At 31.6% G+C, this 22,808-nt stretch overlaps 1 protein-coding gene across 2 annotated transcripts in view; it reads right to left on the bottom strand.

Annotated features, from left to right (window-relative positions):
• The window catches only part of LOC140439043 (alkaline phosphatase-like), a 586,651-nt gene that overhangs the window by 20,537 nt on the left and 543,306 nt on the right, over window positions 1–22,808 (bottom strand). For both annotated transcript variants that reach the window (XM_072528682.1, XM_072528683.1), the window contains one exon: window positions 13,704–13,898. In XM_072528682.1, coding sequence (XP_072384783.1) covers window positions 13,704–13,898 — 195 coding nt within the window. The remainder of the gene's footprint in view (window positions 1–13,703; window positions 13,899–22,808) is intronic.

Raw genomic sequence — 22,808 nt, 5'->3', positions numbered from 1 at the left:
GGAAATATTTCTATATCGTCGGTCCCAATATCTTAGTTTTTTGTTTTTTTTTTTCTGATTTGCTATAATGATACCATTAATTTCGGTAAATATGTTTCTTTAGTGATGACAATAAATTTGGTTTTAATCTGGATATCTATAAAAGTCAAGTAATCAGCTCATCATAAATTTCGTTTTTATTGCCAATCGTTCTTTCCTTCATTTTCCCATTTCACGCAGTGTTAATTCCGGTCACTATATTTAACGGATACATACCTTTCTTTTATGTCAGTCTGATATAAAATCTCAACAACCTCGACCGGTATATTCTGTGTGTTTTTTGTTATCTATAAAATCTGACTGAATTGTTTTTGGTGGGCTATTATACTGGCCGGCGGAACTTTTTTATTGTATTTTATTGGATTAGATTCTCGTTTTGGCGATTTTATTGGCATTGGACGAAATTGATATTTTTTTTATAATACACGATGTTTTTTATCTAACTATCTGCATTAATCATGTGGCATCATTAGCAGAGAAACAATAACAGTATACAATAACAAACAATAAGAAATTTAAATACCTTTGTTTAATTTTTAGAAAGATTCACAATTTTTTTTACAATTTTTCTTGTCCAGTTCATCACGCAAATCCATCGGTAGTTTATTATCTTTTGTGATTATGTCTAATTTTTAAATTTTCAGCTACTTTTAAGACTTTTTTTAAATTTTAAGTTATGATAAGGAAATAGGTATTCTTAATTTTGAACCTGTAACACTATACAGAGAGATTCATGAACTAATACAGAATATATGGAGAAAATAAATATTGCCCGAGCAAAGAAAGAAGGTAATTATGTATGTATGTACAGCGTTAACAGGCCTTTTAGGCCCATTGCTGGATGGATAATTTCAATCGTTTTCTATTCTTAGCTAACAGCTTCCAATCTCTAATTCCCATCTCTCTGACATCTTCCATTACTGCATCTCTCCATTTCTTTCTTGGTCTTCCTCTCTTTTTTTGCCCTCAGGTACTCTCCAAGCAATATTCGTGACTAGTCTATTACCTTGCATTCTTTCTAGATGGCCGAGCCATTCTAGTCTACGTTTTTTCACCACTTTTGTTATTGTAGGGTTAGCATACAACTGATACACTTCTGCATTAGTTCGTCTTCTCCATTCTCCTTCTACTACTTTTTCACCAAATATTCTGCAAAGTATCTTTCTTTCCCATGCTTTCAATGTATTCTGTACGGTTTTGTTCATAGTCCATGTCTCGGCAGCGTATAGCATTGTGGGTCTAATTATAGTTTTGTATACTCTTATTTTTGTATTACGAGATATATCTTTGGCCTTAATTATTTTGCTCATGGCTCCAGCACACCTGTTGCTCTTGGTCAGTCTCAGGTTGATTTCAGTTTCTTCTTTACATGTCTGATCAATAAGAGTACATATATTTATCGACCTTCTCGAATTCTACAACTGATCCATTCTCCACCTCCAATTTAAAGGATCCCCTGGTGCTTATTCCTTTTTTGCTTGAGATCTCCATGTACTTTGATTTATTATTATTAACTTTTAGTCCCATTTTAGAGCTTTCCCGAATCAGTCTTTTTGTTATATTTGATAGTTTTTCTATTTCTAAGAAGATAATTATAGTGACAATTAATTTACTGAATGTATCATATAAAGTAATGGCTGATATAGAGACAAACTAACGATATACACAGAACAAAGCATCGGAGATTGCCAATATGGTTTTAAAAAAGGAAGATCCACGATAGAAGCTATACATTATACATACGCTAAAACAAGTAATAGAGAAAGCATACGAGTACGACGGAGAAACACATATACTTTTCCTATAATTTAAACAGGCGTTTGACAAACTAAACAGAATAAAAGAGCGTATACCAAATAAAATTATAAGAATGATATAAATGACAATGCGAGATTCCCAAGCAACAACAGACACCGGAAAAAAAAGGAATAAAAAAAATAAAAAATTGGAGTAAGACTAGGAGATGCGCTTTCAACGGTACTATTTATTCTAACACTAGAAACGATCATGAAAAAGCTGTCAAACGGAGAAGCTATAAACAAAAATGCAGTACAAATAATAGAAATGCGGACGATATAACCATAGTAGCAACAGATAAAAGAGCATTAAAGCAAACCTTTCAAGAAATAGAAAACAAAGCTACACTGAGAGGACTGGAAATAAATGGAAATAAAACAAAATATATAAATGTAAGCAAAAAAGATACAAATCACAGAACAGATAATAGATGCACACAGTTTTGAAGAGGTTGAAACATCAAAATATTTGGGAGTACTAGTCAATAGAAGAAATGGGAGATTAGATATGAAAAGAAGAATTAAGCGGGAAACACAGCGTTTTATAGAAATTAAAAAATGTTTAGGGATAAGAGGATAAGCCGAAACACAAAAATGAAAATCTACAAAACTACCATAAGACTAATAGTAGCATATGCTGTAGAAAGATTTACATTAACGGCAAGAGAAGAAGAGCAATTTAAAGTTTTTGTGGGAAATATTATCAGAAACATATTAAGACCAAAGAGGGAAAACAAAAAGATGCAAGACAATGGATGAATCACGAAATGCAAGAATGGATGGGTCAGGAGAACATGATTAAAGCTATAAAAGCACAAAGAATTAGATAATATGGACACATAATGAGAGAAGAAAAGAGAAGAGAGAAGAGCAATTCATTAAGAGTTATGGACTCATAACTTATATGGTTATGAAATAAAATGGATACCTCAAGGTAAAAAAAGCAGAGGCAGATCTAAACTGAGATGGAGACAACAGTGTTGCATATTTCTATGATGACGGGTAGACTCTTAGTGATCTAGTAATAGTACTTTTGCCATTTATGGTCTGTTAACAGTTGTTTGTTACTAATAATAAGAATAATGTACAATAATTCTCGTGAAAGAAAGATTCTTGAACTACTGAAAAGTTCTGCGAAATTTTTTACTGCATTTACAGGTAAACTACATTTTTGCTCATTATTTTTAAATTATTAAAAAACGTGACCTCAAAAAGTTAATGTAGTAATTTGATACCAACCCTAGACTAGCAACATTATAAAATATATTCTACAACCAATATTATAAGCCTAGTTTTATTTTAAAATCAAATAACACACCAAGCAATGATGTTTTAATTGAAGAGCATATTATTAGAGATTCCTTGAGTTTTGATGAAGAAGATGAGTCTGATATAGACAAAAGTTATGATGAACTACTTGTGGTGGATTTGAAATCGGATCTGCATTACTGAAATGGGCAGATGCCGTCATTCCTGACAGTGAGATAAAAGCAATCATGCTAGGTATGGTTGATACGGCCAGAATAAAAATGTTAGCATTAATATGTTTTTCTTTTGGATACTCAATCCTCAAGTAAAAATCATCACTCAGAAATTTATTCAATCCTTGTATTAACCTCGGTAGAATATCAATTCGATTTGCATCAATATCTACAGGATTTGTTGTTTCAATAAATAAAAATCAGTAACCAAAATGGTCATGATAAAAATAATCCAATAAAATAGAGTTGCCATATAACTATACTAGCAAAGTTCAAACAAGTAGGTACTCACAATCTAATGTTAATATTTGATATGGTTATACTCTACTACCATGAACAACTTTTCTAATTAAAAAAAACACGGCTATAACGATTCCAAATACCTAAGAAAAACAAACTACAAAGTTCTATGTATAGCGACCCAAGTAAATCTCTGATAAATGTTTGTAACGAAATTATTAAAAACAAAATTATATACCACAGAATGGAAATTCCTATTAACGAAACAATACAAATATTTCAATTAATATACAAATCATAAAACAACTGTTTCTATTTTCCTTTTTTACCTAGTTTATACATTTTAAAGACAGGTTCGTTATCGACTACTAATTACAAAAAGCAGTAATTTTAGACGTCCAACCTTCAAAATATTCTCTGAACCAAATACTTGTAGTAAATGAGATACTTGGATTTAATTAGTTGACAGCAAAACATATAGAAAGCATTATATAGACGATATCAGGAAGTAATTGGTCAAGTAAATAACCAATTACCTGCTAGGAATTGACTCATTTAAATGAAATAGGTGGATCATTTAATGAATCATTATCACTTTCTACGAAATGATCACACCCACATGGAGGCGGACACTGTCTTTGCGCTGATAGAGCGAAAGAGAAAAAACTTAAAAAATTAGAATTAAATAGAAATTAAAATTTTTATTTTAGCGCCCTGGGACTGGCAGCAGTTAGTCTTAGTCAATTTTAGGTCTTTCTATGATGTTAAAGCATTTCAAAATTTGCCTTTGATTAATATAAAAAGAGACATTAACAAACAACAAGTTCTTCTGCCAAACTGGGCTTAACTGCAAGTAAAACAAAACAGCATGGGAACTTTGTTTTTGAAAAGTAATATTCATGGTGAAAACCAGGAGATTGACCTTGTTATATTTCGAAGGCGACATCTTACCTTGCCAGAAGATTTGCAACTGGTATCACAAAGTTCAATACCCATATCATAACAAAAGTATTATAATATATTGCCATTACTGCCATTTGTTCCGAAATTTTGCGAAATTTTGAGTGGTTTGTACATAAAATACCATTTTGGTTAAACACATAGATATATTATTTATATCAGTAAAGGTAAATTGTATGGTTAAATAAATTTTGTAAGTCATATAGTATTGTAGTTGTTATTGGATACCCCAAACTAAGTCTTAACACTACAATACCTTTATTAGAGGGATACAAGACCATGGCAATTAAACGGTTAAAAAACATAGAAAAAAATTTTGGTTTTTAAGTATAACAAATGCATAACTAATGTTTGTAATTTTTAGAACGATTTCCGAAGTGGAAATTGAAACATCAATAAACGTAATTTAACCTTTAATTGTGGCTTATTCCGATTTAAATAGTAATTAACAAATGCATAGTTTTAAACTAATTAAACACTATTTGGTTAATGGCCAATCCTTCGGTTTTGGGAAACTTTCTACTCTAATCTGAATTGGAAACTTCCTTAAACCAAAAAAAAACACATCACAAAAAGACCAATATTAATAAAGAAAGATAATATATAACCAAAATTAGAAATATATTGGATAAGCATATATTCGGAAAAGGAGGATTTAAAATTCTATAATATGATATGATGATCATAATGCTGATCATGATCTAAACGTCTTCTTCTTCTTCTTCTTAGCCTTCTATTGTACATTTGTATACATAGGCCTCTCCCAACTATTTTTATCGATATGTATCACGAGCAACATCCTTCCAATTGGTTCTGGCTATTTTTTTATGTAAACTACATATCTAATCTGTGGTCTTGCTCTTGAGCGTCTACTTTTGTAAGATCTTCAAGGTTGTATTGTGGCATTCCAGCGTTATAACACCCTAACATCTATGCCCAGTATTTACCTTAGACATTTTAAGCCTCTATCGTTTTCTATGACTTGCTCTATTAAGTTATCGGTCGATTTTCTTATGTTACATTTTAGCCTTTTCTAACGTAAATGTCTATGACTTAGGAAGTATACATAATGCAAAAATAAATAACATTTTAAATGGTTTTAGAAATAACAAATCAAAAAACGATATCAAATGAAATAGTATAGTTTCACTGGATTAAAATCTACCTAAATCAAATTGCTATTGTATTCTTACTAAAGCTAAAAGGTTACCGCATTCGTACATAAAATATTTCCCGAAGAGAATCTAGTTATTTTGTAGGATAACAAAGTTTGATTTGATCGTAAATTTGAATACCTTTTCTCATAAATCAAAATAAACAGCTTCAGCTCTAACTAACCCGAAATATAACTAAAGTATTATATATATTTAGAGAGGTAATAAATAATGCTACATTTTGCTTATAATATATAAAATATTTGTGTCACAATAAATTAAAACAACTGAAACTATATTTTAATTATTATTTATATTATAATTAGGCTATTACACAAATGCTCGAAGTGAACACCGAAAAATTTTGGTTTTATAAATATCGTCAACAAATGCCACAAGGGTTATTACCGCGATTTGACGATTAAGTAATTTTTTAACACTAACTGATAACACAAATATCTACTTGTTTATTAGTGTCTTGTCATATTAAGTCGGATAAAGGAATTCATACCATTATGTATTATAACTCCGCCTTTGGTAGATGGTGGGTGAATCGAGTGACTCTATAACTGTGCCGGTCCCTAGCCCGGATAAAGGAGCAACGTTTGTACCAGGAAGGGTATCAGGTCGTAATAACCTTGCTAAAACCACGGAAAGAAGGAATATGAAAAATAGTTTAGAGGCTAGAGTGTTTCCCGTAAGCGACGTGCAGTTGCGGCTTCGCCTGTCCCCTGCGAAAAGGGAGCTAGGGCTACTGTGGATTCGTCCACTTAAAGCGCAAAAAAACCAGCTGTTTTGACTTTTTTAGTTACTTGGGTTTCAACATCTTTCGACATGTCCTCCACTAATGGTATCTTTTTAACATCTTTTTCACATTCTTTACCAAACATAATTTTAACAAAAAATTTATTTAAAAATTCCTTTATAAACGGTTTATTATTCCAATCGGGTTACAGAACGTTTTCGGAATTAATATTCCATCATCAGTGCTAAAAGTATGATCACTTCAATTAAATCAACCATGCCAATGTGTGCCTCAAGCTAAAAAAGTTCTAAAGTTAATCTAAATTGAAAGTTTGAAAACTAAATTCCAAATCTTTATTCTCACATCTGATCATTATAATTAACTGACAAAACAAGACAACTCAATAGGCACATTCAAAAAGTCCACAAGTCTGTTTGAGAATAATCCTGACTTTGCAATTTCTAAATGTTAGAAATATTTGACAACCCTTATTAAAAAGGAAAACCGTATTTGTCTATAAAGACGTGCTGAATTTTATTGTGTATTTTAAATATAAAGGATTACTTTTATTTGATAAGGATCGGATAGTTCAGACGGTTTTTTTTGCTTATTGGCTTTGGCTTGGAACCTTTAGCCACGTAATTACATATGAATATTAGTATTCATTCATACAGGATTGTACAAGGAGGACACTTTTCACGCCCATGGATTCGTCAGAGCAGCTTTATTTTAACAAACAAGACATAAACCACGGTTAGTTAGGTGGACAACATATGGTAAATATACAGAGGAAATGTTAATGCAAGCGATCAATTTTACACTACAAATGCAAATACTTTACAGTGTTTCTGCTTAGTATCACATCTTTGTAAAATTGTTTTACAGCTACTGTTGGTTGTAATTTTTATAAATTAGTGCCTGTGCTTTCACCAAACTGAATCCTTCGTCTGTCCTATTTAAATTTAATATTTTATGTTGTTTGATATAGGCAAGTAGATCACATGTGTTGAATTTTTCTATCACCATATGTGGGTGCTGTAATGGATTGTTAGCTATAGAATCAGCAATAATATTACAAAAAATATCTGAGTGTCCCTTAACCCGTACAAATTTAACACCATATGGATCTGATAGTTTTAGTAACTGTTGGAAAATTTCTAATATGAATATATTGCTATTGATTGTGAATTTAAAGTTTTGTAAGGAGTGTAATACTAACCGTGAATCACTGCATATGACAATTTTGTTCCACTGATTTTGACACCACACTTTAAGGGCTTTGTATATAGCACATGCTTCGGCAGAAAAGATGCTGGATTGATTATTTAAAATAAATGATTTTTTAATGTTCATTTTTGGTACAAAGTAAGCACTGTTGGCGATTTTGACCCGTCTGTATAGGTCAAGATATGGTCTGAATAGCAACTTAAGATTTCTTTGTGAGTAGTGTAACAAAATTCGTTTTGGTATTTAGGAATAATAATATTTGTAGCTAGAACACTTGTTAGATGTGGTATATCCAACGATTCCCAGATAAGATTACAAGAAGAATTTATTAACTTGAGTTCGTTGCAAGTTATAATTGCTCTTGCAAGTGGTGGAGAGTTTTTGTAATGAAGTATGTGGATGTTAAATCAGCTGTATTTAATTCATGTTGGTTGAGGAAATATTTGCTTGCCAGATATTCTCTGCGCAATGAGAGTGGGTTTTCAGATGCTAGAACTAGGATGGCTTCATTTGAAGTGCTTTTCATCGATCCTAACACAATTCTTAGAGCTTTAAATTTGATTACATCCATCAAGTTTACGTAAATTGGTTATACTAGCTGACCCACATACCAAACAGCAGTAATTTTCTGTCAAGTACGACACCAAGATATCTAAATTCCGAAACAATTGGAATATCATTGCCATGTAAGGTTACAGCGTGATCTTTAATAGGGTGTTTTCTTGAAAAAAATACTACGGCACATTTTTGGTACGAAATATTGAATCCATTTAACCAGGTCCAATTATCCAAGTTGTACATAATATATAGTAGTGCTTTCACTGTACGTTTTCTTATGTCAGTAGATGACAATATCAACAGCATATTGTAAACAAACAATATTGGGAGACCATAATTTGTGCAAGTCATATATGTACAAATTAAAAAGAAGTGGACTTCTTTTTAATTTGTACATATATTCATACATATATTCTAACAGCTCCCTGTAGAATATCTTTTGATGTAATCTTTGGTCCAATAATATTGTGACCTAAGTTCAGACAATAGAGTGTCGCACTTCTACGCAGAAGGTCAAGGATAGAATCCCAGCGTTAATGAAAACATTTAGATGTTTTTAAAATACCTACCAGCTCGACTCAGTCTAAGAACCTTGGTAAAAAGGGAGCCTATTATTAATATTTATTTGATAAGAACTTGTGATGAACAAGCACCACAAGTTCATTGATGCTGTGTTTTATTTTTTTGTTTCCTGTATTAGTATTATTATTACAAGTAATATATAATATATTAGAATACCTTCTCGTAATTTAAAACTCACTGCAATTTTTGTTAAAATAATCAAATTCAAAATATCTTTTCCTCAGATTCGATTACATTCAGAATTTATATAACCCTGGAGTATTTCTACTAAAAGCTTTCTTTGAAATGGTAAATCTGTTGAGGTTTAAAAGTAAATAGCATTCGTATATTTTTCCGTTCTTGCAAGTAGGTTTGAGTAAAATATTTATTTGCTTTATCTTCATTTTCTTTTTACCTTTCGTTATCTAACAAGATGCAGGAAAAACAAATTATTGCCTTTTTCTACCTTGAAGCTAATTTATACAGAAATTGGATAGCCATGTGCTACTTTTTTAATTATAGGAAATATATTGTTTTTCTTCTCATTTGATTGGTTACATTATAGTAATAACATTACTTATCGAATATTATATACAGGGTAAGTTTTTATTGCAACATTGGTCAATAATTTTATTGGGGTACAGAATATTTAAAAAACTTATTTAGAAAATGATATTCTCCAGGCTTAGATAGTATGCCGAATTCTACAGGGTAATTAATAACGGAAAACAGTGTAGCAACTTAGGCTCAGGATACTGAGACTCCGGAATCCCCGAAGAAGACATCAGATGTAATGTCGAAGGCGGTGTGTTTAATATTAATGAGCCTGAGTCGTCGGTTTTGAGTCATATAACAATGTGGTAAGATAATACACAATGGTACCTTCTTCTTCTTCCTCAGCTTTTCCCTTTTCAGGGAACTTTTCAACTTCCACCACTTTACTTTCTGGTGTCCTACTTGCTTGCTTTTCCGTCTCACCTTTATCTAAGTAAAGGGGCTGTGAGAGTTCTAGCTGAAAATCGGCCACTTTCCCATGTAAATCTCCATAAGAAAATCTAAGGTTCATTCTGCTCGTTTTTGACAAACGCAAAGACATCACCAAAACGGTATTACATCGTATCTCCGTTGTTATTAGACCGATCGTCACGTTCGAGGTATCAAATGAAAGGGGAAAGGAAATATGTTAACATAAAAAAAAATATGGCGGTATTGTCACAAGAACATTTTGTTATACCTCCGTTGTTATTGGACCTATGTTGACGTTTATGGTATCAAATTTATGAGATTGGTTATGGTCAGACAAATCGCATGCTCACGCCATCTGTTGACTACAGCCTTTAACTATGTCCAAACCATCTAGCACTCAGAATATCATTTAGTTTATCTACTTCTTTTGAGTTTTCATTGTCCTTAACAATAATTCTGGTGTGAAAGTTGTGCTGAATATATCTTAAGTAAAAACAAAAGATCATAAAAATGTTGTTTTGTACCTATTCATATTTTTTACCCATATTTCACATGTTTGGAGGTTTGACATTTTTATTTACTGTTCACGTTCTTCTATTATTTCATTTCCTTAACCTTTTTCTTCATTTTAGTAAGTACTGCTATGTCCATTTTCCATCGTTTTAGTTTCGTAAAAGTTTCTTGTTATTTTATTTTTTTTATACTCTGTACATTTAAAAATATAAAAAGTATAAAAAGTATAAAACAAAAACAAATATAATAAAAAAACAGAACAATACAATTTTAAATTAGTAAAATTATTGTATCACTTACATACTTTGTACAGACAACAACAAATGAGACAAACTGTAGCCACTGCTTGAGACACCCAAATGTAATTATAAACAATACTAATTTGTTTCTTTGTTATACATTAAGAAACTCGTCAACTGAATAATATGGTCTTTCAGAGAGATAGATTTTTGTCATCTTACGAAACTTAATGAAAGATGTTGCGGATTTAATTTCTCTTGGAAGGTGATTATAAAGTTTTTTTGCACTATATAGAATAGAATTCTTTACTAGCTGAGTGGACGGGATCGGTAAATAAACGTTACAATCCGAATTTCTAATGGAGTAGCCATGATCAGGTCTATCGAGAAAAATGTTTAGATGCTTGCGAATCAAACAAACCGTTTCAAAAATAAATAAAGAGGGAAGCGTCAAAATTCCGTGATTTTTGAAGTAGGTCTTGCAATGAGTTGTTTGTTTGAGATCAAATAGATAACGAATTGCTCTTTTTTGCAGGTTAAAAATAGTATCAAATTGGGCCGCTGTACTAGAACCCCAAAATAAAAGCCCATATCGAAGATGGGACTCGAACAATGAGAAATATGCCATTTTGACAGAAGATAAATTTAGTTCCTTCAAAACAGATCTTATTGCAAAGCAAGCTGAGGCTAGTTTCTTCCTTAAGGAGTCAGTATGCAAGGACCATTTAAGATCGCTGTCGATAAGAATACCTATAAATTTCACGGAATTAACGATACTGATTTGGCTCTCATTCAAAAGCAAGGGTTGAATGACTCCTTTATAAGATAATGCTACTGTCTTATCCACGTTAAAGCTAAGTAAGTTGGAGTCTGACCAAGCCTTGATTATAAGCAAATCAGCGGTTATAATTAAATGAAGCGTTGAAATATTAGAGCTGCTCCAAGTAATACTGGTATCATCAGCAAATAGAAAAATTTTCCCTTTAATTTTCAAGTAAGTGATGTCATTAATGAAAAGTAAAAAAAGAAATGGGACCTAATACTGAACCTTGCGGTACTCCACACTCAATGTCTTTACAACTAGAGTCGGTGTCTTTTATTCTAACCAATTGTTTCCTACCTACCAAGTAAGTTTTGAACCAATTCAAAGACACACCCCGAATTCCATAGAAAGTTAATTTTTTTAATAGAATGTCGTGATTTACGCAGTCAAAGGCTTTGGAATAGTCGTAGAAAACGGTGGCGGAGGAGAGGTTACTATTTAGTGATAGATATACCTCATGTAACACAGAAAACATGGCATCACTAGTACATTTATTAGACAAAAAGCCGAACTGATTTTGCGATAAAATATTATGTTTAAGGAGAAAGGGCATAAGTCGAACTTTTATAAGCCTTTCAATAATTTTTGATAGTGCTGGTAACAAGGGAATAGGTCTATAGTTGCAGGCATCAGATTTGTCTCCACCTTTATGAAGAGGAATAACGATGGCAGTCTTTAGGCAGTTAGTTTTTTTATAATAATTTATTTCTGCCACACTTTACAGCTTACAGCTCAGTAACAATTTTTTGTAAGTTTTGTAGCACCTCTCACTTGTAAACAGAGTATGTAAACGGATAGGACATGTAAGTTTTTCTTCCTTGTTATTTTGGTATAAATCTTTGTAACTATTAATATAGTATTTTTGTATCATTTATATCTGTATATGTAGCTGTTTGTGGTGAAACAGTAATAAATGTTTAATTTATTTCTCTGAACCATTTTGTCTGTTTATTTAAAAAGTCTCCTAACCTCTTTTTTGTGTTTTTAGGACGGAAGAACCTTTTCTTTCCTCCAGCAGGAAGTTTCCTCAAGTCGGCCTCCCATTTCAAATAGCTAGAGGGAACTCTTGTGTTTTTTTTGTCTGTTTGTTCCAGGAGATTCATGTAAGTATCTTTGTGTTTCATTTTTGTATCTGCTTCAATCTAATCCCCCTGTTTCATTCACTTATCCACGACTCCAGCTCTCCAAATAAACCCTGAACCCCTTTCGCATAAGTTTCAATTTGTTTTGCTTGCCCTATTTCCATTCAATAATTTGTGTCCCCAATTTTTCAACCCCTTATAGTAATAATCTATGTGGTAGGCAAAATATTTCGTTACAATTTGGCGCCCAACGTGGGGCATGTTTTAGATTTGCGTCAAATTGTATCTTCGTTACAATATAATGTTTTGCTTTCTTAGCAAAATGAGTTATTTATTGAATAAAAATAATTTTGTTACATTTTCACTTAATATTCAATACTTATTTCTACTTACAAAAATTAAATGTATAAATAAAAAAGTAAAAAAAAATCATTTAAAAAAATTGAGAAAATCAAATTTTGTTTTGTAGTTCACCCTGTATACAAATTTGTGTCAATGATTTCAGTTAAACTGAATTTAAAAATGGTGCAGTGGTAAAGATTTAGGAGACATTCGTTGGACTTTCCGAGTTTGAATTTGTATCACCTAGAGTGTCTGACAAAGCAGGGATGCTAAAATGATGTCAAAATACTCTATTAATATCGACTCGAGCACGGGAAGTTTAACGAATTTCTCCTCTTAGACCATATATTTAGCTAGAAGTCAAAATATTTGGTCTAAGAGGGAAATGAAACACACTTTGACGCTGCTGATGAGCTTTCGAATTTATTTAATTCGTTTGCAAGAGATCTATGTCAAAATTAGTTGAAACTGTTTTAGTAAAATTTGTCACAATTTATAAAACATTTTTTAACTTACTCGTCGTGAGAATGGTTTTATTGCTACACCCATTACACAATACACTAGCAGATTATGGTACAGTCCAGAACCTCAAAAAATCATACGAACAGCTGAATTTTGCTAAGAATGTCAATTTAAGTACCCTAAAATGGTGCAAAAAAATTAAGAGTCCTACTCCTGGACTTTCCTCTAAAATTCCAACAAAATCTTAGCCAAATTGAGTTTGTTCGCCTCGTTTTTATATATCAAATCTCTAATGACTGGACTATAAAATAAAGACACAGATTATACTAAAAACAACTATTACAAGACATGGGAAAAAATCAATTAAAATTATAATACCATCCTAATAAAGTAGCGCCTGTTTAATAATTCATACTACCTATATTTATGTTGTATTATATTAAGTATTGGAAAGAAGTTGTTTATTTTAACCCTTTTTAACATAATAAGATTTATTAAAGTTACACCCGACTCACCTAAAATAGGATGGCCTCTAGGGGTAGCTTGTCCTCCCATGGTTAATACGTGAGAATGATCGGACGTAACAACAATAAGGGTTTCTGTGGGATTTACTAGAGCCAAAGCGGCTAATAGAGCCGTCTCCATCGCCAGTGTTTCGTCTAATGCCCTATAAGCATTGTTGTAGTGATGTGCGTGGTCTATCCGCCCACCTGAAATCAAAAGCATATGTAAACATAACCTTCATTACCCAAACAATATAATATCTGAGAATATTGCTTTTATACAATATATACGTAGACAAAACATATGTATACATAAACTAACATTGTATAAATTGTTTTAAAACAAAGACCCTCAAAAATACAGCGAGATACAGAAATAGATAAGAAGAAAATTAAGAACACGCAAAAAAATGGAAGATCTGCACATATCTCACATATTTTCCAGACCTACAATCTGTAAATGTGGCACCTTCCTCTAAGTTATTCCAGATATCTCTACGTGATAGTTTTAGCAGTTCAAAAAAAAAGGAGAAAGACACATTTAAATTTAATGTGTGCCAGATGATGATTAATATTGTTCTGAAGCTATTTTCTTGTGACATTTTAAATTAATTTATATTTAAATGGGAATAAGCCACAATTAAAGGTTAAAATACGTTTATTGACGTTTCAATTTCCACTTCGGAAATCGTTCTCAAAATACAAACATTAGTAAATTAAACAAATTTTGTTTTTTGTTACTTAGTGAAAAATTCTTCTAATAATTTAATTTTATCTGACTCATCTATATTGACAATTCAGACATACCTTATACATTTTAAAGTAGACGACTTTAAAATGATATTGCCAATATTGTTGAGTTGCGTTCCTGGGACGACTTTACTAAGATAGTTCATTCGATTACATGAAATCAACTTTAACTTGAGAATATCCGTCAGAAAAGATCATAACATGTAATTCGTCTTTAAAAAGACAAATACATGCCATGATGACAGTAAAATTCTCCTGTTAGTGATTCCATAGTAAATTATGAGGGAAAAACCAGGAAAAAAACCTCATAATACTATCCCGACATGGTAAGTATTTGATCGTGCATTTAGTTTACCTTCAATAAACACCAAATTCCGATTTTATATATTTGTTATTTAAAAAACATAAATGATGTATTCTCTATATGTTACTGACTTACCAATAAACGTCAATAAACGTATTTTAACCTTTAATTGTGGCTTATTCCCATTTAAATATAAATAAGATGATGATTACATTCAATATTTCTCTGTATAAAGTTAATCACCCTAATTTTAAGTTTTTTTTTAACAATATTTTAACCTTCTTTCTTTTTCTTTCTAAAAGCTCCCTTTTTGAACACTGGTAGCACTTTTGTTACTTTTAATACATCTGGAAAAATCCCTTTAGTAAGACAATTATTATGAAGTATAATTAATTTGTCAAAGACCATTTTGATAAGAGCTCATGAGCACAGAGATAAAAATCCGCATTAATAAGACCAAAGGAGAATTAGACGGAGAAGGAGAATTAGAGTAGACAGGCTAATAATAATAACCTGAAAATAAGACTCGTCAAATATTACATTTTCTTGATATTACTCGAGACAGAGTTGAAAGCTGGACGCTCACTAAATCTCTATTATAAACCTCAAGCTTTCTAAATGTGGTGTATCGAGAGCTGCTACGCATAAGCTGGGTTGACAGGGAGACAAACGAAGAGGTATTACAATGTTTAAAAAAAACAACCCAAAGTGGTAAAAATTCGAAAATTGGAGTATTGTGCCGATGTCATGCGACACCTAGAAGACATGTCAATGTTACTATGCTAATGTCAATAATGATGTATATTAATGTTGCTTATATTCTTTTGATAGGTATAAATTTTACATTTAAGCTTTATTTTATAATTTTTATGTATTTTTCCATACACTTGTGTTATACACCTACGTATACAGGGTGGTTCAAAAAAGGTAACCCCGTCTCTAGGGTAGGTAAAAAACTGAAAAATAATTGGGGTTTGCTTAGTACAAAAATGTTTGTAACGCCATCCGTTTTCAAGATACAGGGCGTTGAAGAAAAAAAAATTACGCATTTTTTACGATTTTGCCGAAACTACTGGCAACATTGTAATGAAATTTTATACGAATATGTTTTGGAAGCTGATACATCCCATGAATTTGTTTTTATATCTGATTCTTATAGAGGGCGCTAGTTACACGGATCGTACTAAGTATTAGTCAATACAACTTTTTTAAGAGTATAATTATTAATCAAAATTTCAAGGAAACTTAAACATCATTCAATTTTACACGAAAAAAGTACTCTTGGTAAAACTCGATACTGTGTACCGTTTTCGGAATATTTTGATTTGAAAATTATGAAGTAATAATTGATGCTGGTATAAAATAGTTAGTAATTAAACAAAACTCACAAAAAGAAAATTAAATTAATGACTAAGAACATAAAATAAATTTCAATTACAGTAAGTGTTCAAAATGCCCTCCGTTTTCGCGAATACACAAGTCTATTCTTTTTTCTAAAGATTTCATTAACCTTCTAAACGGTAGGGGATCAGCTATGATGCCATTAAATTGACGTTGAATTCTTTCTTCCAATTCTTGGCGTGAATTTACATCTGTAGCATAGACTTTTTCCTTAATATACGACCAAACTCCGTAGTCCAAAGGGTTAAAATCGCATGACCGAGGAGGCCAATGAATCGGAGCTTCTGCACCTCTACCAATCCATCGATTCGAAAAATGATTACTCAACCAATTACGACATCTTCTATCAAAGTGTGGTGGAGCTCCATCGTGCATAAAAAATAAAGATCTTCGTTCGTTTAACGTTAAATCTTCTAATATCTCGAATAAGCAACTGTTTAAAAAATCAGGATACATATCACCATTTAAATTTCCAGGTAGAATATGATAACCTATTAATTTGTTACCTAAAGTTGCTGCCCAAACATTATTTTTAAATGAGTGTTGGTAATGTGATACCCTTTTGACTCGTGGATTCTCATCACACCAGTAGTGTGCATTATGGGAGTTAAACATACCTTGTCGCGTAAAGGTGGCCTCGTCCGTAAAAAGAATGCATTTCAAAAAATTTGGATTGTGGGCTGTCCTTTGTTGCACTGTTTCACAAAAATTCACTCTAACCTGGTAGATCATCTGGCAAGAGCTCTTGGACTTGTCTGTAATGATAAGGATGTAATTGCTGTTCTTTCAGTATCCGCCAAGTACTTGAAGAAGAAGTATTTGTTTGTCTTGCTATATTCCTTACGCTAACTGTTAGATCTTGATCAAGTAAATTTAAAATATTTTTTTCTTTATTAATTGTTCTTGTTGTTCTTGGTCTACCAGAATTTATTTTATTTGGTCTCACATTCCCAGTTTCTCGACAACGTCGTTCAACGGCTCTAAATGTTTTTTTACTTGGTAAGTTTCGTATAGGAAACTTTTTTGCATAACGTGGCACAGCTGCACCAGAACATCCTAAACATTCGTCTAAGGTTAATAACATGTCAGTGTATTCAACATTTGAGTACATTTTGATTTGATTTTACAAATAACAAGGTTTCAAAACTTTAATTATTTCCATGGCACACTTGGAGAAAATAGAGGTATACCTATTAGAACTTTATCATTACTACCAGACTCAATTATTACTTCATAATTTTCAAATCAAAATATTCCGAAAACGGTACACAGTATTGAGTATTACCAAGAGTTCCTTTTTCGTGTAAAATTGAATGATGTTTAAGTTTACTTCAAATTTTGATTAAAAATTATGCTCTTAAAAAAAGTTATATTGACTAATACTTAGTACGATTCGTGTAACTAGTGCCCTCTATGAGAATCAGATATAAAAACAAATTCATGGGATGTATCAGCTTCCAAAACATATTTGTATAAAATTTCATTACAATGTTGCCAGTAGTTTCGGCAAAATCGTAAAAAATGCGTAAATTTTTTTTCTTCAACGCCCTGTATCTTGAAAACGGATGGCGTTACAAAAATTGTTTACTAAGCAAACCCGAATTATTTTTCAGTTTTTTAAATACCCTAGAGACGGGGTTATCTTTTTTTGAAACACCCTGTATAATAAATAAAATAATTATGGCAGAGCGAATAAAACAATTATTCAATTCAATTCAATTTACTTCAATTAAAGTAATTATCAAAAAAGTATTCTAATCACGAATTTACAGTATAATATTAACGCTTTTATACGGTTATTATAACGTACATACAGGAAGTTAATTTTAAAACTAACTGAATAATTTTATAAATAAATAAATCACTACAAGGCGAGGTAGTAAGGTCCCTTGAAATCGGATCAAGAAGGTGAACGTTACATAAGCAAATAATCCCAACCCTTAGGGTTAGTTCGGAGCGCGAGTGCATCAAAATTGAATCCCAGTTCGTGAATAATTGCATCTCATCTGGCTGACCTTAGGGAAAGACTGCGGGAACTTTGCAAACTGGGTTTGTTTAAGATTTACTAATTTGTGTAGGTTATGGCTTTACAGCGAATCGATAGCAAATGTTTTGAAACTGATTTGGTCTATATGTACAAATTATCAAACACGGATAACTCAGTCTAGAAATAATCTGAATTTTCAAGCGTTTTCTGATTATTTAGGATAATGAAAATTAACTAGTTGATGATCAGTTGTTAATATTTTGTTGATTTACCTCTGTTTAAAAAAATGCATGGTCTACATTATCTAGAAATGGAAATATTTGAAATTTTTCGGAGAGCTCCAATTTAAAGTTCCAATTTCGAAATGTTCCAATGCGCAATCAAAGAAATGGAACGCATAAAAATAGAAATAATGGGCACAAGCGAAATGAGGTGGTCTAAATTAAGTTATTGTGACAAAGAAGAATACAGAGTATACTATTCAGGGTCAGCAAATGGTAAATATGAAAATAGAGTCAAAATAATCACAAAAAAAAGTATAGCCAAACATGCCAACAGCTTCATACCTGTGAAGGATAGAATTCTTTCATCACAAATAAATACGTCACCGATAAACACTAACATTACAGAAGTTTATGCACCCACAGCGGACCACAGTGATGAGGAAATATCAGAATTTTACAAACAAATAAGCAACCTTATAAGAGATTACCGAGACATGAACTCCTTATAGTCATGGGAGATTTCAATGCTAAAATAGGTAGCGAAAAAAAAGGGCAACATATTGGTCCTTATGGATTAGGAGAGAGAAATTAACGAGGAAAAACAATGAGTATCTTTTCAGCTGAACATGACTTAATCGTGCTAAATACATTTTACAAACAACTACCTAGACGCCTGTATACGTGGAAATCACCTAGACATAACGAAGAAGAAGACGTTATTATAAGAAACCAAATAGACTATATACTTTTTATAAAAAGCTATCGAAATAGTTTCAACGGTGTTAAAACCTACCCAGGCGCTCATATTCAATCTGAACACAATCCTTTAGTGGGCGTGTATAGAACCAAGTTTAAGTAAACACGCGGAAAAACTGTAAAAAACATGACATGAGAAAACTAAAATGTAGTGAAGTAAGAGAAATAGCAAGACAATAAATGGAAAATTTAAGGAAATCGATAATACAACGGAAAGCTCAGAAGAGCAGGTAGAATCCCTTAATAAAACGATAGACGACATTAAAGACAATTTTATGAAGAACGAAGAAGGTAATAATAAGACATGGATGACGACAGAGATTCTGCAGCTGATAGAAGGAAGAAGAAAAAGAAAGAGCAATAACTCTATCTATAAAACATTACAACCAGATATACAGAGAAAGATCAGTAAAGCCAAACAGAAAGAACTGGAGAATCAATGCTCGTTTAAAGCTCATTTAAAAAAGCGCGAGAGTTTGAAAAAAGTGGCGATTCACACGGTTTGGAGTAATTTAGTGTCTAAGGCTGATATATCCTTTTTGGTTAAGGTAACAATGTATGAGTGATAGGTAAAAATAATCAGAAGATTTTATATAAAACCTTTATGTTAGATTTGGAGACAGGTATTGCTAGAGTCAGCCTATATACGATGAATTTACATAACAAATATGTTAAAAAAATACTAGAATAGTCGAATTATAGGTTACCAAAATTTCTTTTCAAAAAAATGATGAAAGAAAGATGTGGCTGGTGAAAAGATTGGATAAGCGTAGAAGAAAAATTTGGTATTGAGGTAAGGTGCGAATGGGAACGGAAAAATAGCTAACCTAGTATGATTGAGAGTATGATAGAAAAAAAGAAGGAGATACAGCGTCAGGCTGAGAATAGGGCACTCGAATCAAATTTTTTTGGACACTACAAAGAACTGCGGGAAGAAGAATTAAACATGAATTATCTAATAGAAATGGAAAATTTTGGGGACATTCAATGACTGTTTAAATTAAGATATGGAGTTCTATATTTGAATGATCCACCTGGCATAAATGATGAAAGATGGTTTTGCTGAATGTGCAACACGAAGAAATGGGAAGATGTGATACATTTTTTGGGAAAATGTTCGGTGTTGAGACAGATTAGGTTAAAGTGGTTGGGTATAAATGAACTCCCTATATTGTAGGGAGGCATGGCCGTATAGGTATGAGTTAGCGAGCCTATTTAATTACTAAATCTTTTACCAAGGTTCAATAGGATGAAAATATTATATTTGGCATTAATAATTTGTTTACGTATAGATATTATCTTTTTATCTGTCTAGTCTATCTTGACTATCTTGGTATTAATATTGTTGTTATTATTATAAAATAGCTTTCACTTCCTCTAAGGAACAAATTCAGTCATTTCAAATGCAAGCTATACCTTACTGTTTTACATTGTTATTATTCTTTAGTTTAGTACGAACTCTAACTCAGTAGGATATACACATTTAGTCAATAACTATAATATTTATATGCATCTTAATTTAGTTGATTACTTATTAATTTTAATGACCTTGTTAGATAGAATTAGCCCTAGGTAGTTTTTGTATATTAGAGAATAATATTTGTTTGCCAACCCTCCTGATGGCATCTGCCAAGGCGATCAAATTTTGCTAAAAGAGAGAATTGTATTGTACCATTTTTAATAAGAAATAAAAAGGCATTATTGATTGATTGTAAACAAAAAAAATTTGATAAAAAAAAACACTAACTTGGCTTCTATTGATGGTAGATTATATTTAAATGTATTTTTCAATCAGTTTTTCGTTTCAATAAATTAGGAGGATGTACCATAAGAAAGTACAAGGTTATTCTATATGGTTATTAGCAAAATACATCACTTTTTTTAAAGCTTATTTAATTAGTTTGCAAAAATAATTTGTTTCTTTTTACTTTTATTTGAAGTTTTAATATTCATTAATCCATCCAAATGGAAAAATCCATTTCATCATCATCATCATAATCATCATCATCATCATCACCATTCTCAGCAATATATTTTTGATCTTGGCTTGTAGAAGAAACATAATGAAGAAGAATCCTCGAGATTCTTCTTCGTCATTCTGTTTTGTGCTGTTTTTCTATTATTTGTTTTTCCTTTTTCTTTTTTTTACTATCACTTGTTTGCTTATTTTGTGGTATTGTGCCTGCTTTCAATCCTTACACATGTACCATCCAACGCAGATGTTCTATTTTAATAAATTTTACAATCTTCGGATCCTGGTACATCGTGTATAGTTTAAAGATACATCTTTGTTTGTTAAATAGCAGGGGGTAGCACCAATTAATGCCAAAGTGATAAAAATACCAAATAACTTACTTAAACAAAACATATCTGAAGAAGACCAATTTTTGATATAACCTAAGATGGAAACTTGTTAAATGAAAAAAATTATTAAGTCAAAGCCGACACAAAGTGAATGAATTTGCTCATCGTTCTTTAATAATAGCCATTCATTATTAATTAATTAAAAGGATAAAATCCGTTTCATCTTTTCCGTAAATTTCAATATTTGAATAAAAGCTGAGACAATACGCGTTAATTCGAGAATCTGAAAACAAACCTTAAATAACGGGTTATAACTCCGGAATAATGAGAGTCGAAAGTAAAGAGTTAGGGTGAGCGTAGTCTGTTAATAATGTTCATCATGCAAATGCTCTCTAACGGGTTGTCACCCTCTATAATTTGTAGAGAAAACCTACCACTAATGCTGTGGCTGATATAATATATGTACACGCCGCTAAAGTGAGGTTTCGCACACATATTTCTAAATAATGAGAGATGATGTGGGCTGCTAATATATTTTTTCGTGACATGCTTTTAGCTAAAATATGCCGCAAACAAGCGCCGTTTTTTTCTATACAAATTTGTTTTTTGGTCACAAGTTTTGGGATAAGTGTGCTACTTCGTTGTGAAATATGGCGCGGTTTTGAGGATATTACTAAAACGGAAATTTCATACTTTTTCATAAAATAAATTTACCAGTTTATTTTTTAAATTTTAAGTACATAGTTACCAGTATCAGTTGTATTATTGTACGGACACGTTTATAATAATATAGTGTAAAATTATCATTTGAAAACACTTGTGCCTTTATCTTAAAATTCTTTTAGAAAAAGTTTACCAAAAGTCAATCCAGCTTATATTTATTACTGGAATATCACAGGAGAGTAATATTCTTTCCTTTCTTCTGATTCTTACGATATTTTAATATACAATTTTATTCTACAAAATAACTTTTTTAACTCTTCAAGTGTAAGCGCTATACTATATTTACCGCTGTTGTTAAAGGTTATATTTCTAAACTACAGAAATGAGCACTAGATTGTAAGCACAAGTAGTACTGTTGCAAAGAATCTTTAAGTCTACACTAATCTGAAAATCATTGAGCGGTAAAATCATGTAATTTTTTTACAAACTTTTCGTGAATACAAAAACAAATTGAGGAATATCTTGTTATAAGAATATTAGTGTGTTTTCTAGTCTTTTATATGAAAATGAGATATATTTTGTAAGTTTTTGCAAAAGGATGTTTTGGGTGAATATTGAGAGAACCGATTTTTCCCAGAATAGACGATGGGAACTGCTTCTTACAACAGAACAACTGTTGAATATAATCAATAAATTTAAAGATGCTGATGATTCAGTTTTAGATCCAG

The sequence above is a fragment of the Diabrotica undecimpunctata genome, chromosome 4 (genome assembly GCF_040954645.1).
Source record: "Diabrotica undecimpunctata isolate CICGRU chromosome 4, icDiaUnde3, whole genome shotgun sequence".
Classification (NCBI taxonomy): Eukaryota; Metazoa; Arthropoda; class Insecta; order Coleoptera; family Chrysomelidae; genus Diabrotica; species Diabrotica undecimpunctata.
Note: the sequence above shows the minus strand (reverse complement) of the source record. Positions and strands in the feature narration are given on the sequence as shown.